This window comes from Argopecten irradians, chromosome 5 (assembly GCF_041381155.1).
Source record: "Argopecten irradians isolate NY chromosome 5, Ai_NY, whole genome shotgun sequence".
NCBI classification, from domain to species: domain Eukaryota; kingdom Metazoa; phylum Mollusca; class Bivalvia; order Pectinida; family Pectinidae; genus Argopecten; species Argopecten irradians.
In genome coordinates, this window is record NC_091138.1 from 45,607,559 (window position 1) to 45,634,190 (window position 26,632).

The following is a 26,632-nucleotide window of genomic DNA, read 5'->3' on the forward strand; positions in this document are numbered from 1 at the left end:
TACTGGTAATCCTGTATTGAATCTCTTGTAGTTTACTGGTAATCCTGTATTAAATCTCTTGTTCTTTACTGGTAATCCTGTATTGAATCTCTTGTTCTTTACTGGTAATCCTGTATTAAATCTCTTGTAGTTTACCGGTAATCGTGTATCAAATCTCTTTCAGTCTACTGGTATTCCTGTATTAAATCTCTTGTACTTTACTGGTAATCCTGTAGTGAATCTCTTGTAATTTACTGGTATTCCTGTATTAAATCTCTTGTAGTTTACCAGTAATCGTGTATTGAATCTCTTGTAGTTTACTGGTAATCCTGTATTGAATCTCTTGTAGTTTACTGGTAATCTTTTATTGAATCTCTATTCTGGAGTATCCAACGGAAAAAGCTACATCTTTTATAATTATATATGTTTTACATGAAAACGGGTCCAGTGGTTAAGATGTCTATTACCAAAAGCTCGGTTTGAATACCATGTGGGGCAGTTGCTAGGTACTGATTGCTGGTCAGTGGTTTTTCTCTGGGTACTCCGGCTCTCCTCCACCAACAAACCTGGCATGTCCTTACTAATGAAATGATTGGTAATAAGATGTTCATTAAATCAAACCAAAACAAACAAGCGAACAAACTTCAAGCAGGTTGAAACATCTGTTCTTATACTTGTACATGCTCTACATATATGTAAATCATGTGCATTACATTTTAATAAAGCAGGTCACAAGGTCAGACTAAATATTTTATTGACATTGATATTGTACCTTATCACAAATTCACTATGGTAATTACAGTTATCCAGATGTACATTCTTCACATTCAAGTAAATCAGCTATCACAGTATACTCAAGACATTAATATATACAATGTACAAGGTACATACAATGTACCAAGCTTAAAAATAGTCCATACTCTTATAAAACAATCACTGAAACAGCACACATTGTTATTATTTGGCTATTGTTAAATTAATTCTTCTTTTGTAATTACATAAGCTATGTCGTCTAAAGATCACACAAAATCATTCACACATCAGAAATTCTTATGACTTGTAAAATACATTGTCCAGCCTCGTGAAACAATGCTTAAAACACTAAAATGTGTACCGTAAGCTCAACAACTAATTAGCTTAATTGTCAAAACACCGAACACAATAAATGACATTTTAATGTAAGATTATTTTCCCAGTTTTTAAGTTTTATCTGGAACTGTGAATAAGATTTTCTTATTATAATTTATATATATATCAATATCCATTTATCCCAGTATCTCTCTCTCTAGCTCTCGATATACAGTATCTCTCTCTATGCAGTATCTCTCTCTAGATCTCTCTATACAGTATCTCTCTCTATACAGTATCTCTCTCTCTGGCTTTCTCTATACATTATCTCTCTCTCTGGCTTTCTCTATACAGTATCTTTCTGGCTTTCTCTATACAATATCTCTCTCTAGCTCTCTCTATACAGTATCTCTCTTTAGCTCTCTCTATACAGTATCTCTCTCTATAGCTGTCTTATTATAGATGCACCCCCCCCCCTCCACACACACACACACACATACACCCTCTCTTCTCGATCCATTTCCCTCTGTTTAATTTACAAACTGAAATACAAATTGAATAATGAACTACTTGCACTAGATTTTGATCAATCATCTGTCAGCAAGAGCTGATTGACAGCTATAACCTAACAAACAAGAAAACTGAACACCATTCCACATGTGTATATTGAGCACATTCTCAATACTTCAGGGGTTACTATCACTATCATTATATCCACCCCTGGATTATGTCGTAGAAAACCTGAATGCTGTGTGTACAACAACAGATCAATGAGACAGGTAATTTGGTCCTGTGATGTACATCAACAGAATCAAATAATAGTACTTTGTATATAGGGCCAGAGTATCTCGGGCTACTTTGTATAGTACTCTCTTAGACTAGTAATCTTTAAACTTAAGATTGGGCAGTTTTGTTCTAATAAAATGCTTTCAATATACTAAACAAATGTATGTCATAATAGTCCAAGGGAGTATATAATGTCAGTGATATTAACCCCTGGAATATTGAGGATGGTCTAGGGGTGGATATAACGACAGTGATAGTAACCCCTGGACTATATATAACGACAAGGATAATGTAAGCAGAACTAGTACAATAAAATACTTTATCTTAAACATTGGTACATTCTGTTCAATGTAAATTGGGAACTAAATTGGTAGCAGTGCATAGCCCCAGTCCAACAAAAAGACTCAAAGTCATGATTGAAGTAAAAAACAAATAGTATTGTATTAAGTGAAAGTTGAGCAAGAACATACTAGATACATTTCATCTACATACGTCCTCAGAATAAATCAATTAATGCTTAATACTATTACTGTGACAATATAAATGTTCTGACACTAGATAATACATTTTTGGTTTACGTAACTCAATTTATGGCTAGGGACCTACTTGTACACATATATGTAGCGAATATATTAAATTAATGAAATGGTAGCTAAAAATATGAATAACATGAATACATGTACCTTAATATATGAATAACATGAATACCTAAATATATGAATAACATGAATAATGTTGTTTGTATTTTTGTGATACTTTGCTACATATTTTGAAATATTTCATTTGATTTAAAAAAAAAAAAAAGTTGACCAAGTTGCATTTCTGACATCACATATAAACTAATTTCATTAAAAGATTTTCTAAACTGTATTGAGAAAGAAATTACTTTTACTTTTTTATCCATTCAATATCTTTATTTCAAGGTGGTGTCATTACTATATAATAGTACATGTAATAGTTTTATGATCAGAAAAAAACCCAATTACTGGTATTATGGTACCAACTCAATGATTATACAAAATGTATAAGTATTTCTTTGATGAATATAAATAGATCAAAGATAACTCTCTTGAGTTATGATGTGGTCATATTATGAATCATCCTCGATACTACAGGGGTTCTGATCACTTACAATCTCTACACCCCTGGACTATCTCATAGTAAAACTGAAGGCAGCCCATAGGAAAAACTCTGAACCAATCACAGGCCAGCAAAAAATTCCTTTGGGGACTACATCGAGAGAGACGCCCAACTTCAAAGCCACACAGTCAACAACTATACAGTGTACCGTTATACAGCTCTTTTGATGTACATCAAAGGACTGAATTACCTGTTCTGTTCTGTTGCCTCCAGTTTTACTACGAGATAGTCCAGGGGTGTAGAGATCGTAAGTGATTGGAACCCCTGGAGTATTGAGGATGGTTATGAATATACATGTATGACAAACATCTTATCATAATGTAAGTTGTACTAATTACCATACTTTGTGCGTGTAGTGCACATTCGCATACAGTGAAATCATTATACATTATGTGTTATATGTACATGATATTTTATGTTTTGCAATAAAATACATATAAATTTGGTGATCATGATCATTGAACATATGGCCATCGTCCGAGATCCACTGTCGATCATACGCACTATGCTCCGCTACACTTACAAAAATGGATCCCTGACAATCAATTCTGCATTTGCACATTACAGAGTTAACTGTACTTGTAGGTAGGTTTTGATTGTGACGTCATGTGTCTGCGAGCGTAATGTCATAGTTTTCAGAGAAAACAACGTGAATTACAGTCACAAAATAACGACGTCACAATGGATACCTACCCACAAGGGAGCTAACTCTGTAATATGCAAAGACGGAATGGATAGAAGTGAATGTAATGAACAGTAAATTCACCATGACTTTTAAATCTGACTAGCAAAACATGTACAGTACTTCACTGATACCCTTCATTAGCAGGATAAAAAGTACAAAAAAAATACAACATGAAAATTATTTCGTAAATGTGACTGTATTAAAATTATTTTTCTAAGAAAAAGTTGTAAATGACGAAAACTTTGCTACAAATTTCCACTGTAGAGTGACCTGTCACTACAAGTTTACCAACCTCTGTGAACATTCAACCACCCTTTTCACCAATAGTTATTAACTCATTCACCCCTGGAGACACATTTAGACTCTTCTAAATCAGAGAGAGCTAGACCAGTCCATTATGCAATTTCAGGGGTGAATGAGTTAATATTTCGATACGTACATATAGTATGTACACAAATATGTATGATACAAATCTTATTAAGAATATCTAGGACATAGTTAACATACATAGCATACTGAACTAAAATCTTAACAAAAGGCTGTATTATTGAAATACATGTATATATAATAATAATATATTTAATATATAATAGGTTAATAATATAATGCGTTCATTGGCTTTCCAAAAGTCCTTACATATCAAAATGTGCCTACTTTGTCCAGTTTAGACCATTGAAATTATGGAAAGCCCCATATAAATTTACCACTGTTCTAAAAATAAATTCTGAAAGCGAGGCTGTGTGGGAATGTCAACACGGATATAGGCAGCCGGGAGGACGTTTTAGGATTCCTTTACTATAAATTAATTTCCTCGCGTGAAGAGTGATTTTGACAGGTTATTTTATTATTCTATTTCATAAGAAATTATACTGGATATATTCACACCATTTTAACCGACTTTTAAGCCTTCCTTTGCCCGACTATTCACTTTAAATTGTTTCAAATGAGGCGAGTACTCGACAAGAGAATACTGCACACGAGTTATTTACAGAGTCTTCAGGACAAAGACCAAATCAAGGGTGCTTAAGACCAAATTTGCTCTAAACATTCATTTTTGCCTCATTATAAACTTGCCAAGTTTCATGAACATTCCTTAACTTCATATTTCCCCAAAAATGCATTATACACAATTTTAAGAAAAACCTTACTTACCAGGTAAGAAATCTTCCTAAAAATCTGTAATGATATGCTATGGAGAATTGTTAAGGTTCTATCTATAGTTATCTAGCGGCATGCAAGTTGGGGGTGGTGCAGGAAACCAGAGTTCCTGGAGGGAAATAACCAACCTACAGTTGGAACATGTCAACCAAGAGGTAGAAGTACAGTTGTTATCAACTAACCACTATCTGGCTACTGTGGCCCAGAAAGAAAGGGCTATTACATCTTGTACAAGATGATGACTACTATGGCCCAGAGAGAAAGGGCTATTACATGTAGTACAAGATGATGACTACTGTGGCCCAGAGAGAAAGGGCTATTACATCTAGTACAAGATGATGACTACTGTGGTCCAGAGGGAAAGGGCTATTACATGTAGTACAAGATGATGACTACTGTGACCCAGAGAGAAAGGGCTATTACATGTTGTACAAGATGATGACTACTGTGGGGCTATTACATGTTGTACAAGATGATGGCTACTGAGGCCCATAGAGAAAGGGCTATTGTAGTACAAAATGATATCAGACTCTGTTTGTATAGATCACATTCCTCAAGAAAGATGTACAGTCTGTCTGTATGAGAGATATATCATGATAAAGATATGGTCATACTAACAGCTAGAACATATCTTTATATATATCGAGGTCTTAAGTGTACCAATTCTCTTATTCAGTAAGCACAGGGATCTATCACGTGTCGACCAATTGCAATTATACATATCAAGGTCTTGAGTGTACCAATTCTCTTAATCAGTAAGCACGGGGATCTGAAACGAGTCGACCAATTGCAATTACATATATCAAGGTCCTGAGTGTACCCATTCTGTTATTTAGTGAGCACAGGGATCTGTCACGTTTCGACCAATTGCAGTTATATATATCAAGGTCCTGAGTGTACCTATTCAGTATTTATTAAGCACAGGGATCTGTCACGTGTCGGCCAATGGCAATGAATCCCAGTCCAGACTTATAACATGTTCATTTTGTGTTTGTAAAACATCCTGTAACATCTGTCCAAGTCTGAAATAGAAAAGACATTCTTAAGCAAACACAATTCAATCAATCAAAAAACAGGTTGGTTGATGGATTACATAATTAACGTCCTATTTTAAGGACTGTCTACTCTGTTTGCAGTATGTTGCATGTGTGAATTGCCTGGGCATTTTGATGGACTGTATGTTCCGTGTTGCTACTCTTTGTAAAAACTCTTGCCCAAGATACTTGAATCATAAAAAAAATATACAGTCACCCACAGTAATATACCGTAAATATAGTCAAATTTCAGCACAAATGTAAAAACTGTAAATCTTGATTGATTAGCGCAGATAAATGGATTAAGTGTAATCCAGTTACAATACTAGAAATACTGTTTTAAAAAATGTAGTGCTGTACACGATTTTGTGACAGCATGAAAAATCCCAAAAATAAAAATACTGCTAAAATAAGTATGCTTCCAGTATACCAATTAAAATTAAAAACAAACAATGAAACATTGATAGTCAAAATGTGTTAAAAATACATATTTTTCCATGAAAATTTCCTTATTGGATTTATTTTCTATTTAATTCTTTAAAATTACCTTCTATGTGTTTGCTTGGAGTCCTCGACCACTTGCATTGACTCTAGCGACTCGTTACCGATCAGCGACACCAAGATACTGGCCTGGCTACTGTTACTCCCGCGTCGGTCACCGCTCTGTAATACAGGTTCATAAAACACATTATCTCCCCTTAGCTATTATTTTTTTATATTGTTACATGGTTTACATTGGTAATAAGACCTTTTTAAATCACATTCATCTCAACTAAGTTAAACTAGCATCTACAGAAGCCCAGAAATTCCAATGGAAGCAGCTAATTAACATCAATGAAATATCACTCATAAAACTTAATGTTTCACTCAACATCATGTATTGTAACTAATTATATTCTTAAAGATGCTCCATCGCCGACAGAGCATAAATGATGTTTATCATTTGAACAATAATTGGTGTTAAATCGTGTATATATCTGCCTAATTAACACAAAAAAATAATATAAAATAATTTATTTCGCCTTTGGTGCATGCACAATCAGTACTTCATTCCATATAGGATATAGTGTCACAGAATTTTTTCGGGATGCAATTAATTATTTTTCATATTTTTAACTTGAAGTAAAATTAGAAGCTCAAACTTTTCAATGGTGGTAATGGTGTAAAGTAAGTAACTTTTGTAACTGGAGAAAAATACTAAATCGTCTGCTCCTGTTTTTTATAGTGAAAAAATACCATTTGTCAGCGGTGGAGCATCTTTAATCTTTATCATAAATATGACACTTCCCTGTGACTTAGCCATTTATAATGTAGAATGTAGAAACATAGTCTTTCCTTTTAGTTTTTGTCCACATCTAAGTCAATCAATCTGGATTATATGCCACATTCTTGATTTCCAGAGAAAAAAAACGTGTAAATACATAAATGCATTAATCTTAAAAGAATTTGAATTTCTTTTTTTATGGGGATATTTTTTCTGACATGAATTTTTACGGTAAGTCTGATGAAACTCACCATCGTTCTAAATAGACTCCAGATTTCTGACTGGCGTCGCTTCTGACACTTGATTAGTTGTTCATTAGCACTGTTGATATCCCGACAGCACTTCTCAATCCCGGGTAAGATTTGGTGCAGTTCCTGTTTACAGACAGCTATTTTTCTGTGAAAAACAAAAAACAAGATATAGCCCCTACCTACAAAAAGAAATATTCTAGGCTAGTTGACGTACAGTGATGTGTTTAATTTAAGTATCACAGAATATAAACAAGATATTTAATATTAAAAAACATCATTATAAAATATCTTATCCTCTGGAATGTTTTTCCAAACTTTTCATATCAAAAGGTTGTAGTCATGCGAGTAAAATTTTAAGATCGTGTACAATTGGAAGGGGAGATAACTCCGTCTGAAAGATAGGCAGTCACCAAGTGTACGCGCCCTAGGGCAATACGATATTTATTTCCCCCCGAGGGAAATACAATGTTTTATTTCTCTGTCATGTGATGTAATTCAACTAATCACAGATACTGTTATAAACATGAGGTATAATAATATTGTTTATTATTGTAATGACTCATTTATCAATTTATTTTTGAAAGTAAATATTTAATATGGAATGACATGAGAAATCTACTTACAATAGATGTCTGTATAAATCTTGGAGGTGTTTGTCACGATTCATCACACACTTCACAACAGATTTCACAATCGGTCGATGATCCCGCAACGTTTCTCTTCCACCTGCAATACACAATAAACACATTTTTGTAATATACAATATAATACCATAGGCAGAAAAAAATAACAAATTGCATGGGTAGCCATACAATACAGCCTCAGGCAACATGGGTGTATTGCCCGAGCCCAGTCAGTATAATTACACCTGTAGGTATGAGAGAAAAGTGAAGTACATTTGTATTAACGTAACACTAATAACTTTTCGACTCTACAAAATTATCAAATGAATTTCGTTTTACATTTTCATTTTAAAATTAAAGTAAATGCCCTTTTGGAAAGGCAGTAAACCTTTAAATAAAAACAAAAATTAAATTGTTAGAATCTGTTCCAATTTTGTTTTTAAATAAACTAAATTCCTTTAAAGGGACATGAACCTAAATAAACCATGTAAATTTGAGTTAAAGACATATTTAACACCTGTCAGATACCTTACTAAGTAATATATATCAGTTATTGTGCAAATATGTCAAATAAAATAATTATAATGGAAATTCCATCTTTCTGTATTTTGAACTGGCCTGGTCGAATTTTGTAACGACAGTATAGAAGTGTTGAACTTAAGTGACCTCCCACAATGCACTGCATATGTAAAAAAAATGGTGGATCAAAAAAGTGGGTGAAGCGAACACAAACGAATTCCGATAGAAAACAGTGTACGTCAAGAGACAGTAACATGCGCAATTGGTAAGTAGGTGAATACTGAAATGCAAGAGACGGGAGCAACTCCCCACTTTATACTTGCGTGATGTACATATGTGCAATACTAAAAAGTCAGGAACCTCCCTTCGTGGTGCCCTATCGAATGAAAAGTCTCTTTTGACTTATCATTCTTACACTAAATACAAATTGTTTTATAACAAATATGGCTTAAACTTCATTTGTCAACCATCGTAAATTAGAAAATAATCTTAAAAAGTGGAAAACTAATATTCCTTGTCATGTCAGTAAGTTTGTTGTTCATTATAACCTTGCTTTTGGCCAGCTTTTGTTTCGTGTTCCAAAAATAGAATATGACGGTCTATTTTTATCATTTTTGAGGTAGGTATTCCCCACGTTTTCCTGTCGTTTTAGATGCCCAATCATTGTAATAAAATATTCAATAAACATCTGAAAACCATATCTAAGCATACAGAACAAATTATTTAAGGTTCATGTCCCTGAAGCTAGAGTAAAATTGATTAAAATGTGCTCACGACCTCTTCCAGATTGTCTCAACTCCTGGTATAAATCGCGAGATTGCTTCTCCCTAGAATGGCAAAACATACAATTGAATGAAATACAGTCTCTGAAATTAATTTTGCACAGATAATTCTAGGTCATGTCAAGTCAGTAATTAGGTAATGATTATGTCCATAGCAGAAAATTCTACCATCAATTAATACATGAGTGGATTTTCTTATAACATCAATTTCCAATTGTATTTGAAAGCCCAACCGAACAAATAAAAATATTACACAAACACGAATCACAGAAATATATTGACACAATTAATTATCTTAAATAAATGGTAATAAATATATAAATATCCAATAGCAGGTCTGTTTTGCATTAATATAATTCTGTTATATTGGCTGGCTGGGTGGTTGACACGAAAGCCTCAACTTGTCTATAAAGGCAACCTGTCTATAGTGACCGTTTTTCTGTCTCTTCTTCAGTGGTTGATATCGACAGGTTTTACTGTACATCAATTTACCATATACTGGTAGGCAATATATAAAACTGAAAATCATATACATAGCAGGAATAAGCTTCAACACCCTTTGACTATCCGAATCCCTTTCTTTCTTTCCCCGACTTCTCAAGAAAATAATTACATATATGTGTGGAGTAATATGTAAGAATTTCAGTGTTTTTCCTGGGTATTTTGGGAAATTGCCACCTGATGAAAATTGGGAAATTTTGTGCGATATAAGTAGGAAATGAAAAATTTGAACGGTGTTTATGGAAATTTTGGAAAAGGTAGAATAGATAATTATGCTTCTCTAAGAATCAAGTGTAAGAATGGTTACTAAACTACGACGTTCAGACTTCGGATTTCCTGAATTTTTTAGTTTCGTCGCACAAAATATGCGTCAACTCACTGATTTGGGAAATTTAGACATAGACTTGGGAAAAAATAACAAGAAATATTTCGGCCCCAAATATATAGGCAGGAAAAACACTGAATTTAGATAGAATCATGTACCCAAACAAAGTAAAAAATGAAATTAAAGAGCTTACATTTCTTCTAAAACCGTGTTTCTATTTGTCCGTGCAAAAGGACTTCTTTGCAACTCAACAATTTTGGTCTGTAACGCTGTAGACTGGGTATCAAGCATTGTACACTCTTCTTTCTAAGAAAACAAAAAATACCATAAACTATTTATCTAAATAATCTTTCAAATGAATTAATTACATCATGAAACCTCATCAGCTGAGAAAATTACAGAATTGTAATTCATGAAATTAATACAAATCTGTTACTGTAACAGTCCAACCCATAAATACAAACTTGGATAGTACAAAATCCTGTTTTCTACGAATGTAATTCAAATCCCCTGCAAATTTCATTCAAAAATTTAATCTGTGAAAAAATAAATATGGATTTTTTTTTTTTTAAATAAATGTACTCTTATAGCCAGATTCATCGTCGGAGACCCACTGGTGATCGCACTACACTACGCTACACTTATCACCAGTGGGCAAACTCATCGTAAAATCCTTGTAGGTAATTTATATGCATGAAGAATTTGATTGGTTCCAGTACGTTTTTGCGATGGGATTTCATCCAATCAGAGTAATTGTTATATACAGTATACGGCAGCAGTAACAAGGATGGCCAACACTTGCACCTGGCGAATATTTAGGTACACGATACTGTGAGCGCACGAGCGGTGTACACGAGCAGTGTACACACGTGTGTGTATGGGTCAGGAAAACTATGAACAAAAGCATTGTTAGCTTCGTTCATAGCAGTATAGGACTTTATTAGGTATTTATGTAATAATATTATGCTTTATTAGGGCTTAAATAGGTATTGTCATATGAGTGTTTTATACTTATAGTCTTAATGTTATTAGGTATAAGGTATTAATTAGGGCATACGTATGTTGTAGCTCAACATCATGGAGCCAACACCGCCCTGACCATTGTAACCATGCAAACACAGCTGGTTAACACTCACCGTGGTCAACAACTCCATTCTACCCTTGGTGTCATACCTCCATCCTCACCATACTACCATGACCTATGTGGTCATATGAGATAGTTTTGGAAGATAGATATCTGTATGATTTGTCCTTGATCGTTTCTATACAAAACTCGCATGTTTTTTATGGGTGCCGCCATTTTTTGTTTATCTTCAAGCTAATAAACCAGCTTTCATTCTGAAGAGTTCCGAACTATATATCGAGTATTTCTAATTGGTCAATTCTAGTATGTGAGTTAGCATATTTTACCAAGATTTTACGATGAGTTTGCCCACGGGTGATAAGTGTAGCGTAGTGTAGTGCGATCACCCGTGGGTCTCTGACGATGGGCCAGATTGTGAAATATCTAATTTGTAAAATACAAATTTTCTAGAATTAAGTCAAAAATCGCGGAAATTTTTACCCACAAAAATAACAATGTATACAGTATTTGTTAAACTTACTATTGCATTATATTCGTCCATATCTTCACCACTCTGAAGCCATCTTTGGAATAATTCCCCCGAGTCACCTAAAAACAAAAACACAGCAGAATCATATTTAATAATAAGATCTTAGAGTATTAACTTTCCAAAACAAAACGAGTGTTGATTTTTCAGAGCGTGTTTGGACATGTTGCCTGTTGCCCGCTGCCCAATTTCCATTATCTTTAACATCTGACAATAAAATATTATAAAAGGGAAATGGATTTTACCTGTACCCAGAGGCTTCTGGCCAAATATGGACTGAATTCAAATCAGAAGGGATTTTTGTATGAATTTTGTCTCATCCATGACAATATTGAGATATATACCGGAACTGTATTTCATAAATACATGGCAATGATGAAATAGACATCTAGTAATATGAGGGTTTTAAGATCCCTAAATGATGAGGGTAAAGTACAATTTACCGCCGATTAGTCCCACCATCTGGTGATTATGACATCATCATATGACGTGAGTTTCGTGACGTCATATTCACTGGAAGTGGGGACTAACCAACGGTAAATTGTACTTTACCCACATCGTTTTGGGGTCTGGGAACCTCCATATTTGGTATTGTTTATTTCAGACTTAGAGTTAACTTTTTTACATTCAAAAGCTCTATTACTAGTGGCTCTGACTGGTAAACCAAGGACCACAACTTCATTCTCAGCGGCTGAAATTTCCCAGTACACTTACATAGAACACCATTTGTCATCTGGTCTTTGTAACAAGCCATATCATGTTTCAAACTGAAAACAAAAGGTGCAAGTGCTGTAAAAATACACAATTAAAATTAAAGCATAACAGTGATGAATCTACCTATTAGAATATGATCAATGAAAATAATTTCTTGAAAAAAATATAAACTAGAACTGTAACCATAATGGATGACTAATATCCCCTGCTGAACAAATTTAGTTGTAACTCCATTAATAGGGGACAATGCAGAACCCTATATAGCTTATTCAACTCCCCTTTAGGTCAGGGTTCTGTGTACCAAATTTTATTAAAATCTGCTAAGTTGTTTAGGAGGAGTTTGCCAGACAAAGTTGTGTCTACAGTCAGACAGACGGACGGACGGCCTCATCCAAAGTCCTCACTAGAAATCACAGTTAATAGATTAATCACAATGTATTATAGTGTAGTGCTGAAATTGTTGGTGAAATTCTGAAGGGTAATATTAAAATATACCAGGTAACTTTGTACAAGAAAAAGAGCAAACATTTTATGCAATGCAATATATGAAATATGAACTCAAAATTTTTGTTTGCTTTGAAGCATGCAAGAGCAGTATTTTTCTTTTTTCTTTTTCAATCTTTAAAAGTTCAGCAGTTTTATATTAATTTTGCTGGAAAAGCTTTGAAGCAAGAAAAGACATTTTTAAATTCAGTTTTTACAAGTTCATCAGTTTCACTTTACCTTTGCTGGAAAAACTTGATCTTGGCCATTAAGTAGTCACACTCGTTGACCATCTTTGACTTGAGCCGAATGAATTCTGAATTTGTTCTCAATAGACTGAGCCTACCAAAAGAGAAATTATTGGTCTCTGTCAATGTTCTATTTTCTAGAAAATCTAGTGTAAATCATTGGATTTATCTCTTCAAAAGTGCAAAGGAAATTCAATAACATAGCAGTTTTTCTATCAATCTAAATTTTCTCTGTTATCCTGGTATTACATATGCAGTAAAATTGAATCTATCTTTGATCAGTTAATGTAAGGGATTTGAATAAAAAACATGGGTTCTTTGAATATAAACAAGAGGGTTACACAGTTACTATGTTAGTGATTCATGGCTAAACATACAAGATTTTGCTAAATCATCAAATTGAAGAGTTACATACTGTAATGTGATTTAAATTTTTTTTTTGTTTTTTTGTATTCATCAATTATTACTGGTAAACACATTTTGAAACTGAATAATAATTACATAGCCGCACGCTGACTGAGTATCAGGCGTTTGTAGTCCGTCACATTTTCAGCACAGAAAAACACACACTCGGCCCAGGCCTTTTTCTGTTCCTGTAAGAAGGTAATGAAACAAAAACATTTTACAGCTAATTCAAATTCCTAAATCCAAAATTGAGAAAAATAAATGACCGGCGAAAACAATTGACTAATTAATTTTATCCGAATATATTTGTTAAATACTGTACAGGGTTGTAATTCAAAATACTGAACATAACCTTGAATAAAACAACAATAATGGTTTTTAAATGCTGCATATTTGTATTTCCTATTTTAATTTCCTATACCTCCGAGTTCATGTAGACCTATAAGAGTTATTCTCCTTTGTTTCACGCTGTAAGTACTGACAACGACAACATGACTTGTTCTTTTCTTTTTTTTTTTGAGAAGAAAAATCTTGTAAAAGGTATATCTTCCAAAAGCAAATTTAAAGAGCTACAATTTGAGTGATCGGAAGTTATATTCTAGAAGTAGAAGAGAGCAAATCGACTTCAGGCAGGCTATGGGAGTGAAACAAAGGGGAATAATTCTGATAGATTAGGATCCACAGAGATCAAAACTAACTGAATGCCAAGAAGCTTGAAATCACGCCTCGTGATTGCAAATGCACATTTACTTATTCAATGTCATAGCAAATGTCATAATACAAAAATACAAAATGCATAGACACATGTGGCAGCAGGACGGTTTGATTGACAGCTGGCGATCCAGCAACTAGAGTACTGATAATATAGTCGATCAAACATAGTTTAAGATTTAAAAGTTTCAAACCGGATAAGGCAGCAACGTTGTAGGATCCCGAACGATGTGCTGGACACGAGTTGGTAGTGGTTTGAATTTAGTTGGAATCTCCGATGTTCCTCCTTTTCTGAACAGAAACACAACCCAGTCGTCTTCACACTGAAAAATTAGCAACAAGAAACGTTAGCAGAGATACCTAAAGGATCCATACTTGCCAACATTTTGAAATTTCATGTGTTTAAACTTATAATCTCAAGAAAGTCTTCTTAGTAACCCCTTCTGAAGAAATTAAAGATTGATTTTTGCATATTTTGACCTGTTCATTCTGATGGTATACTTAAATTTTTGATATTTTGAATATCAAATAATTTGGGCTTGCTAAAATGGCCTAAAATGTGGGTTCAAAATTGGTAGTCACCCTCCAAAATACGGAGGGTTGGCAAGTAAAAGGATCCATTATCAAAATGGCAGCTGATCAGATAAGTCTTTCACAAAAGGATTCTGTTATACACAAAAGAATTTTTGATATCTTGTACCACATTTAAAGATTGAGGAAAGCTTCGTCAAGCTATTAAATTAAGGCTGAATGTGGGACATGAGCATTTTTTTTCCTTGAAAGCCCATTCTTATTACATAAGGGGATCCCATTTCAACTGTATTTATGGAACACCCCCCACAAACCGTGGGTTGTCATTATTATTATTTATATCTAAGATTCCAGTTATACCGGGTTAGTCCAGCACTGAGAAGCCGACTGCTGAGGGTCGGGACTAGCTCCACTAGCTAACAGCAGGTCTTGGTCCTTTACGGCGATTGACGTCTCCTGCTCGATTATATTCATCAGCTGCTGCATCGAGTATTCCTCCGTCAGTGGGTAGGATAGCAGCTCGTTTGTCTCCACGTTCAGTATGTGGATTATCTAAAAGGATCAACAGTAATATACAATAAGGAAAGCGTTATCGATACAAATGTTAGCATGAAGAATGATGGAGCATCAACACCAAAGATTTCATGAATTGGTGGCTATTTATAGATTAACATGTTCCGGTTGGCTAGGCCAACCGTCATCAGAACCCTGTAAACTAATAAATAGCCACAGATTCACAGAATCTTTGGTGTTGATGCTCCATCATTCTCCATACTTGTATTTCTACATCGTCTATGGAACACATCCTTTCTCCCTCTGCTGATACAATTTATCATTATGAAAAGACCTACAGGATGTTGGAAATCTTTGTCTTCAATTATTTTTATTAATACAAATGTTAGTTTAGAAATGCCAGAAATATCACACATCTAATAGAAATTTTAGGAACTGGAGGAAATGTGAATTTTAGAAAAAAGCAGATTTTTTCATTAACTGCAGCTCAGTGTAATTGTATACTTAAATACATGTACATTTAAATGTAAAGCTTTTGTGTTGACAGGCTGGGAATATACCTGGAGATATTATCACATCAATCATGTGAGACAACAAAGAAAATATACCTGTACATATAACATTGAATCCAACAAATGGAAGCAGTGTGGTCTGCCATCTCGGAGTCCTCCACCACGAGACTTCGGATCCCACCGCAGCATCAGTTGTAGCCACTTCTCAAAGTAAACCTGTAACGTTCTGTCAAGAAAAGTCCATATACTACGGTAAGCGCTTTACGTTTTAATCTTCGAATATGAATAAAAGATCTCATGTGTTGAGTGGTTATGTGATATCAAGTTTATTAAACAATTAGTTCAATATCTTAATTTGATATAGCATGAGACTTTAGGAGAATGGCATGTCAAACCATTTCACAGAGTTTGATCATAAAAATTTTATTAAAATTTCGTTTTTATAACCACAAGTGTAAGATTCTATTTATCATTTTTATTAATGGAAATACAAGAGGAAAAAAAATTGTCTCTTTATAAAGCAGTAGAATTCTGGCTCCGATGTGACATTTTCATCTACTGTGACAATCACGCAATACCAAATATATTAAAGGGACAATTCAGTCTAAGAGAACATTAAAATTTGTACATATATCGGAAAAAGAACTAAGTGAATTGTCCCTTTAATCTTGATGGCATAACTACCAGTGACGTCACATTACTGTTATTACACATGGGTCTCTCGATATTTATTTGTGACATGACCTTATGACATGACTGAACAGGCTAGTTACATGAATGTGATAAACATTTATTCATTAAAGTTTGAGAATTTAACTCAATTACCTCTAAAGACACATTTAGGCTCTTCCAAATCAAAGACTAGACCAGTCCATTATGAAATTTCAGAGGTGAATTAGTTAAAGCCTTGATGGGATTGGTAGACACACTTACCTACAAAGACTTGTTGGATATTGAAGTTTCTTGGAAAACTTTACTTCTCCGTTACTGTCGTGATAAGCAGATATATCCTCGGGGGACTTCTGACATACTTCTTTGTGCCTTATATGACAAACAATTACATTTAATTCATTATTAGCTACACAATCTGAAGAATATTGGGTCTAAAAGTACATGTAATTTGCCAGGTCATAATCATATACGGTATACCCCAATAGGTATTCGAACATTTCAAGAATTTGATTAAAAATTTTTTGTAACTTTTAATCACTTTAATCTTGCTATTAAAGAAGATCCCAGTCGTTCGAATTAAAATTCTCTTGATTCTTTTTAATATGCTTCTGGCTATGTGCATTTATGTAATATATAAAGGAGAAGGTACGTTAAGACTCGAATATGGCCCCAAAATTAATTCTCCAGTAAAGAACAACATATTTTGCCATATAACAGTTGAATACATTTGCTAACACATTACATCCCGAAAATATCCCGCATTTGCCAATCATGTTCACTATGACGTCATCAACATGCAGTTTCCCGCCATTTTTCACAAAAATCCTTGAAAAATCTTTTTTGAGTGGTTTTCTCTAAAAATGAATGTGACTGCCTTTGTGGAGCAGAAAGAGATTTTCACACGTTGTGTATCGTGTATTTACGCATATCCATGAAAAATATAAAGTTGCTCCAAGGTGGCGGCCAAATCAATTTCAAGCCTTTTCTAACCTTAAGATGATGAATTTCTAGCAAAATGTGGCGAGAAGAGAAAAATCATCAATTTGATGACGTCATAGGTGGAGCACATCGTGTACATGGTTATAAAAAGTTATGTTTTAATGAATGGCAAGTATGAGAGTATTTATTGATGTGAAATTGATGTGGATCAGAGTTAATATTTTGTGGCCTGAAAAATTAAGGCCAAATACTGGTCCTATCATATCTACTCCTTTAAAGTCGGTTATTTTTGTGAACAACACAATTTTGAAAACTTAAACCAAAAACAGGAAAATTAATTATAAATTGAGTTCAAAATTACCTTGAGTCACTCGTTATTTTTCGCAAATAAATTTTTTGTGCCCACAATAATGAACAATGTCATATTGAATCACACAAAAATATATCTTTCTTTAATAACCATGAGATTATTATAATCCTATGAAGTGTGCCAGTATGAGTGTTTCCTACCATGTGACAGGCGGTGTAGTGGGTAGGAATGGTCTGTAGCCTGCAATACATTCGAACACGACTGTCCCAAAGGACCAATAGTCTACTGTACACGTATACTTCTGACTGGCAAATAACTCAGGTGCCTACAAAAATAAAGTTATATACTATATAAAAGTGACTTTATTTTAGCAAAATACAAATTTGCATAATTTCTTGAAGGAAATGTGAATTAAAATATATGATTCGTGAATAATTGTATAAATGAATGCATAATTGTCAGTAAGAGCCCTTGGTAGGAAATTTATGTATTTGCAACATGTTGAAAATGATGAAGAAGCAAAATATTGTATACACAGATATATCTTATGAGGAATTAGCTTCAATAGTTGAGGAACATTTTGTATCTGCTATTATTCTGACAAAGCAATGACCAAATATGAATTCATATTTAATACTCATGTAGCTATCACATCAGGATACTTTTACATAGAGGTAAACTTACTAGATATTGCAACGTCCCGACAAATGATGTACAAACACTTCCCTGGTCCAACTCTTTGGCATATCCCAGATCTATCAGCTTGTAGACAATCTGGAATTGTAGGGAGTTATAATCACATCAAGGGACACACAACTCATCGATGAAGTTATTATCACAGAAATTATTATATAGTTATCTGCCCTTGCCCGTAGGTATTAATTGTTATTACATGATTGGAAATTATTTCAAGCATTCCCATTAGTTTGATCAGACACACGTGACCTGTTCTCAAAATCCCATGTACACTGGTTTTTTGATGAATATCAATTTCGAAATATAGCGGTAATAGAAATCCCTCATGACGTCATAAGGTGAAACTAGATCTGTCAGATGACAGCGATACACAAAGGTTGGCTGAGAGCCACTCCGCCTTGGTCAATATCTCATTTTCCAGTACATATCACATCATATACACCACCACAAGAGTCCATAATTATATCTCATTTCATGTTTTTGTGAGCATAACATTTTTCAGGGAATGGGGCATAATTTTCTTTCCCAAAGTAATGACATCTGACCACTCTTGATATGAAACTGCAAAGGTAGATAACTCTGTAATATGTGCAAAGACACAGAACAGAATCTGAAATTATATTACTTGAAAAATATTAACACTGTCATAACGGTGTTTTACATCTTCTGCAGTAAGACTTGAACCGATTATACCACAATTTCTAAATGCGTAAAGATGCTCCACCGCCGACAGACCAAAAATGATATTCATCATTTGAACAATAATTGGTGTTTAATCGTGTATATAATAGTCTAATTAACACAAAAAATAATATAAAATAATTTATTTTGCCTTTGGTACATGCGCATTCAGTAGTTCATTTCATATAGGATATAGTGGTACGGATTTTTTTTCGGGATGCAATTAATTATTTTTCATATTTTTAACTTAAAGTAAAATTAGAAGCTCAAACTTTTCATTGGTGGTAATGGTATAAAGTAAGTAACTTTTGTAACTGAAGAAAAATACTAAATCGTCTGTTCCTGTTTTTGATAGTGAAAAAAAATACTAAATACTATTTGTCAGCGGTGGAGCATCTTTAAATTGATAAACAAGCATACATAAAACAGTGTGTAATATACCTTATCATCCACAACACTCAACACTATATTTTCTGGCTTCAGATCTCGATGTATAATCCTCTTTCCATGGAGATATTCAACAGCCGAAGCTATATTCGCCACCAAACATCGGATCTCATACTCCTTCAACCCGCAACAGTTTTCTGGTTTATTTAAAACCTGTAAAGAAATTTCTTTTGCAATGTATATGTTAAAAAGACTTACGATATTTAAAAAGACATACCACATTTGGGTTAATTATTGCCCATCCCCCTATAAGTGCCTGTCTTTGAAGTGCTAATTTTGTAGAAAGGTTAGTTCTGGTACCACTCTATTGAACCACCGAATTGCACTAATTTATATCTGCGCTTATCAATCATCATTAAAATTTTTTTACCTTTGCGCTAAAATAAGTATGTTTACAAGTACATCTTATAAATAGCTGTTAATTAATTAATGTTAAAATATTAAAAATAAAGAATACAAGAAAGGCTGCCACCTGCAAGTAACCCTGATTGCAATTTAACAGCCAGTCAACAAGAAAATTATAATTTATATTATTATACCTCATGTTTATAACAGTGTCTGTGATTAGTTGAAACGCATCACATGACAGGGAAATAAAATGTTGTATTTCCCTTGGGGGAAATAAAACATTGTGTTTCCCTGGGGTGCATGCTGCTATGGTGATTGCCCATCTTTCACATGGAGTTATCTTCCCTTCCGATTGTACAACAATGACGAATGAAGTGTAAAACGTCATTTTTTCACTCGTCGCAAATTTAAGTAATATTTAACCCAGAGTAGCGGATTGTGAATTTTAGGTATAAAAAAAACCAATTTAAACCCTCGGGAATATTACATCTTCGTGTAAAAAAACCTTCATATCACACTACCACGGGGGCCATAAATGCATAATATGAAAGTGAGATCAATGAAAATCCTATTACAATTCTGAAACAGTCATTGGCTGATCCAGTGGTGTTATTCAGTACTTTACCTTCCTCAGATCACCTCCAGCACAATACTCCATAGCCAGCAGGGGCAGCTCGGTTTCCTTCACATCCAAAGGTGGAGGTACGTCTCTTGCAGAAATCACATTAGGATGATCCAGGCGTTTCATGATATCTACTTCCAACGTCCATCGTTGGCGATGCTTTGCGGTCATTTCATTCTGAACCCTACATCTTTTTATTGCAACAGTTTCATTTGTTTCCTGTAAAAAATAATGCAAAATGCTTTATTGTAATAAAATTGTCCTATAAAATCATTGTCAAACAACTCATATACATGTACTTACAAATATATACTCTGAAATGCATTATATAAATGCCTGGTATTATTTCTTAATTTTAATCAACTTGTAAATCTTATTACTTGAGAATTGATCACATGATATTGGGTTTACCTTGTTAAAGGCCTAGTATCCGTATCTTTCTAATTTTTTTCATGATTTAGAAGAATGTTGAACAAAATCCTGTTGTAAATCATGCAGAGACAGGACTAAATCAAAGTCAAGATGAGCGATTATGATTTGGAATATTTTATTAAAAATCAAATAAATATTAAACATCGCTAGGTGGGTCCCACTTAGTCAAACAAGCTGAAGGTAGCCGACATTGTAACGTCGTTGCCGAGAACGTCATGTGACTACTGTAACTACGTAACGTCTGTCCGAACTGTCAATGAATCTTGATCGATCATGACCAACCTCAGATGATTTGACTGCCCCGTATTCCTCGAACTATTGATCTGGTCCCTTGCTGTTCAAGTTATAGGGGTTTTACTATACCTCATTTCTCCATAAGACGACAGTACCAAATCCTCCAGATCCTAAAGTCTTATCTTCCTTCCAGCCGTCACTAGACGGTGGCACACCGCCCTGCTGCATCTTTACAATAAAGTGTTCAGCAGTACATCCAGAATGTATTAGCGTACACAGGCATCCAAAAACCAAGGGGTCTATTTTATTTCTGTAAATACAAACATAATATCATATCACAGCTGATGTGATAAACATCATCAGATTACATCCAGATATTATTGAATTATCAGTGTTGTAATATTACCTGTCATAGATATAAGCTTTAACCTGTCTAAACCCGATGGCGCTGGAACCGGCATATTTGGTCTTTATCATCAAAATTCTGGATTATTCAAGTTTTACTGAATATATATATTGAGGAGGAAAATGGAATTATGCTGAAATCCATAGGGATCTAGAGTAGCCAAGGGCTGGGTTAGACAAGTTATACTGTATTATATATATCTACTTTATGTAGATAGATTGCCAGGGCTTTTTTTCAACATGATTTGGGGCCGATTTTCGGCCCCATTCCCCATGGCAAAACCTCTAAATTTTTTTTCAATTTAAGCCTTAAATTTCCCAAAATCAAAATTCTTGAAAATTATCCAATTTTGACGCACATTTTCCCAAATTCAAAGCCACAGGCCCCATCCCAAAGCAGTGAGAAAAAGCCCTGATTGCATCTAGACCTAAACCACTCTCCCATATGCATTTGGCCTGTTCAAATACACTTTGTACTGTGACAGTGATTTCAGAACTCAGGTATACAGGTACATATACAAGTTCTTCTATACACATGACATTTATATATTCATCATCAAAAGGTTTGGAATAAAGGCTTTGGACTGTTGATACACAAATAAAACCTCATCAAATATGCTTTTCAAAGGGTATACAATATACTTTAATTTTACAAATATATTTTTTAGTTTTATAGTCTACAGATTCAGTGTCAGTATGGTCAAGTAGTGTCATTGTCAGTGTTTGACAGCCCAGTGTCAATATCTCCCCTATTTGTTGTCAGTGTTTGATGATCCTGTGTCAATATCTCCCCATTAGTTGTCAATATCTGATAGCTCAGTGTCAATATCTCCCCATTAGTTGTCTGTTTGATAGCCCAGTGTCAATATCTCTCCACTAATTGTCAGTGTTTAATAGCCCAGTGTCAATATCTCCCCATTAGTTGTCAATGTTGATGGTCCAGTGTCAATATCTCCCCATTAATTGTCAGTGTTCGATAGCCCAGTGTCAATAAATCCTCCATTAGTTGTCAGTGTTTGATAGCCCAGTGTCAATATCTCCAATCGTCAGTGTTTGACAGCCCAGTGTCAATATCTCCCATTGTCAGTGTTTGACAGCCCAGTGTCAATGTCTCCCCATTAGTTGTCAATGTTTGATAGCCCAGTGTCAATATCTCCAATCGTCAGTGTTTGACAGCCCAGTGTCAATATCTCCCATTGTCAGTGTTTGACAGCCCAGTGTCAATATCTCCCCATTAGTTGTCCATGTTTGATGGCCCAGTGTCAATATCTCCACATTAATTGTCAGTGTTTGATAGCCCAGTGTCAATATATCCTCCATTAGTTGTCAGTGTTTGATAGCCCAGTGTCAATATCTCCCCCTTTAGTCGTCAGTGTTTGATAGCTCATTGTCAATATCTCCACTTTAGTTGTCTGTGTTTGATAGCCCAGTGTCAATATCTCCCCATTAGTTGTCTGTGTTTAATAGCCCAGTGTCAATATCTCCCCATTAATTGTCAGTGTCCGATAGCCCAGTGTCAATGTTTCGCCATTAATTGTCGGTGTTTGATGGCCCAGTGTCAATATCTCCCCCATTAGTTGTCTGTGTTTGATGGTCCAGTGTCAATAAGTTGTCAGTGTTTGATAGCCCAGTCAGTGGCGTAGGAAGATGAAACGTCATGGGGGGGGGCAAAGGTCCTCAATATTTTGTAAAAAAAACCAAAACCCGCCACACCTACAGGAGGAGATTAATTCAACTCCCAACCATATAATATATGCTTTATGTACATTTTTCATATATCACTAAATTTAATCCTTGTACACATTTATAGACAGTGGGGTCGCTAAAAGGAAATTAACGAATAAGCAAATTGGCCGAATTAGCGTGTGAGTGTCGAAGGCGCCAGATTTTGGTGTTTTATTAGGGATCTGAGGGTGACCCCCGGGATGAGTTTTATGTATTTTGATGATTTTGCGATCGCCCGACAGCGCAAGATTTTGGTGTTTGGGGGTCTGGGGTCTCCCCCGGGAAAAAAATTACGATTTAGAATGGCTGAGATGAGTTTTATGATAAAGTTTAATGAGTATAAAGCGTTCTTAACATGGTAATTTTTCGATTTAAAGCTACCTGCATTTAGAAATGATAATTGTGTCGTCATAACATATGCAACCCTACTCGATCTGAATATACCGGCTTCACACCATCGGCACATTGTTGTGTAACATAAAAAATGAATTAATTGTCTTGCTAAGACATATAAACAAATTGATCTTTTAAGAGACATTTTTTTAAATAGCACATAGAATCCCTTGATGGACATTTTTAGTCAAGTTTGTGTGTATTGAATTTTCACTATTTAAGGTTTGACATTATGTGCTTGAACGTTTTAGGAAATGCGCCACGCAGCGGAAAATTTTCTAGAATGAAGTACGAAAAATGTGTAGGAGGACCCTTTTTTCTTTCAAATAAGCATTTTTAGAAAATTTCAGTCAGCGAAAATGGGGGGGGGGCAAAAAGACATGTTTGCCCCCCCGTCCTGGGGAACGGGGGGGCAGTTGCCCCCCCTGCCCCCCCGCTTCCTACGCCCCTGCCAGTGTCAATGTCTCCCCATTAGTTGTCAATGTTTGATAGCCCAGTGTCAATATCTCCCAACTAGTTGTCAGTGTTTGATAGCCCAGTGTCAATGTCTCCCCATTAGTTGTCAATGTTTGATGGCCCAGTGTCAATATCTCCCCATTAATTGTCAGTGTTTGATAGCCCAGTGTCAATATCTCCCAACTAGTTGTCAGTGTTTGATAGCCCAGTGTCAATATCTCCCCATTAATTGTCAGTGTTTGATAGCCCAGTGTCAATGTCTCCCCCTTTAGTTGTCAGTGTTTGATAGCCCAGTGTCAATATCTTCCCCATTAGTTGTCAGTGTTTGATAGCCCAGTGTCAATATATCCTCCATTAGTTGTCAATGTTGATAGCCCAGTGTCAATATCTCCCCATTAGTTGTCAATGTTGATAGCCCAGTGTCAATATCTCCACATTAGTTGTCAATGTTTGATAGCCCAGTGTCAATATCTCCCCATTAGTTGTCAATGTTTGATAGCCCAGTGTCAATATCTCCCCATTAGTTGTCAATGTTGATAGCCCAGTGTCAATGACTCCCCATTAATTGTCAGTGTTTGACAGCCCAGTGTCAATATCTCCCCATTAGTTGTCAATGTTGATAGCCCAATGTCAATATCTCCCCATCAGTTGCCAGTATCTGATAGCCCAGTGTCAATATCTCCCCATTAGTTGTCAATGTTGATAGCCCAGTGTCAATATCTCCCCATTAGTTGTCAATGTTTGATAGCCCAGTGTCAATATCTCCCCATTAGTTGTCAATGTTTGATGGTCGTGTGTCAATGTCTCCCCATTAGTTGTCAGTGTTTGACAGCCCAGTGTCAATATCTCCCCTTTAGTTGCCAGTATCTGATAGCCCAGTGTCAATATCTCCCCATTAGTTGTCAATTTTGATAGCCCAGTGTCAATATCTCCCCATTAGTTGTCAATGTTTGATAGCCCAGTGTCAATATCTCCCCATTAGTTGTCAATGTTTGATGGCCCAGTGTCAATATCTCCCATTGTCAGTGTTTGACAGCCCAGTGTCAATATCTCCCATTGTCAGTGTTTGACAGCCCAGTGTCAATATCTCCCCATTACAGTTGTCAATATTTGATGGCCCAGTGTGAATATCTCCCCATTAATTGTCAGTGTTCGATAGCCCAGTGTCAATAAATCCTCCATTAGTTGTCAATGTTTGATGGCCCAGTGTCAATATCTCCCCATTAATTGTCAGTGTTTGACAGCCCAGTGTCAATATCTCCCCATTACAGTTGTCAATATTTGATGGCCCAGTGTGAATATCTCCCCATTAATTGTCAGTGTTCGATAGCCCAGTGTCAATAAATCCTCCATTAGTTGTCAATGTTTGATGGCCCAGTGTCAATATCTCCCCATTAATTGTCAGTGTTTGACAGCCCAGTGTCAATATCTCCCCATTAGTTGTCAATGTTGATGGCCCAGTGTCAATATCTCCCCCATTAATTGTCAGTGTTTGACAGCCCAGTGTCAATATCTCCCCATTAGTTGTCAATGTTGATGGCCCAGTGTCAATAAATCCTCCATTAGTTGTCAGTGTTTGATAGCCCAGTGTCAATATCTCCCCATTAGTTGTCAATGTTTGATAGCCCAGTGTCAATATCTCCCCATTAATTGTCAGTGTTTGATAGCCCAGTGTCAATGACTCCCCATTTGTTGTCAGGGTTTGACAGCCCAGTGTCAATATATCTCCCCATTGAAAGCCCGGTGTCAATATCATGACACTATTATGATGACCATTAATATTTTACATCACAGTGTAATTTCTCCTACAACGTATAGTACTTGGGCAATATCGTGACCTTGATCATTGTGTCCAGATTTTACATGTTAAAAACATCCTCTTGACATGACCATGAGTTGACTGGTAGTCTACACTGATCATAACAATATTGAATTATAAGAATGAAAATGGACATTGGAATGAGTAAAATTACCTTTGTAAATAACGACAATTGAGTTAATACTTACAATGTATAGACCTATAAACAGTGGGCCAGTATGATTCAGGTCTGTCAACAGAACACAACAGAGCTATGATCTGCATCCTGCTTTGGTTTTTCGTCTTGATTAATGAACGACAACTACACACGCACCTCGTTCTCACTGTTACTAACATGTGGTTTGACACATGCAATATTAACGGTTGTATTTCAGGTTAACGCCAACTGTTCCATTCGGAGGCATTAGCCCACCAAGAAATTAATATTTTTGATTATGATAGAAATATAAACACATGAAAGGTACTCTAGTTTTTTACAAAATTGATTGTGCTGTATTCCATTAGTTATTTTATAAGTCATGACGACCGAAAAGATATTGTAAATAAAATCAACAACCCCCTTGATCAAAATGGTTTGACCAAAATAAGTTAAAGCGATCCGTTATATTTTT

At 35.1% G+C, this 26,632-nt stretch overlaps 1 protein-coding gene across 2 annotated transcripts; it reads right to left on the minus strand.

Annotated features, from left to right (window-relative positions):
* Positions 1-607: 607 nt before the first annotated feature.
* Positions 608-26,340, minus strand: LOC138324020 (inhibitor of nuclear factor kappa-B kinase subunit alpha-like). Of its 2 annotated transcripts, none has more exons than XM_069269000.1 (20): positions 26,210-26,340; positions 21,353-21,533; positions 20,561-20,776; positions 19,582-19,740; positions 18,448-18,537; positions 17,964-18,088; positions 16,776-16,883; positions 15,939-16,068; positions 15,178-15,369; positions 14,481-14,609; positions 13,672-13,763; positions 13,163-13,264; positions 12,440-12,492; positions 11,720-11,787; positions 10,309-10,421; positions 9,285-9,334; positions 7,989-8,091; positions 7,366-7,510; positions 6,398-6,513; positions 608-5,838 (listed from the first exon to the last, which is right to left on the minus strand). In XM_069269000.1, the coding sequence occupies exons 2-20, from the start codon at positions 21,449-21,451 to the stop codon at positions 5,748-5,750; spliced, it is 2,181 nt and encodes a 726-aa protein (XP_069125101.1). In that variant the 5' UTR covers positions 21,452-21,533; positions 26,210-26,340; the 3' UTR covers positions 608-5,747. The 2 variants fall into 2 exon arrangements, with proteins under 2 accessions (XP_069125101.1, XP_069125100.1); XM_069268999.1 differs by having other exon boundaries at positions 9,282-9,334.
* Positions 26,341-26,632: the final 292 nt, after the last annotated feature.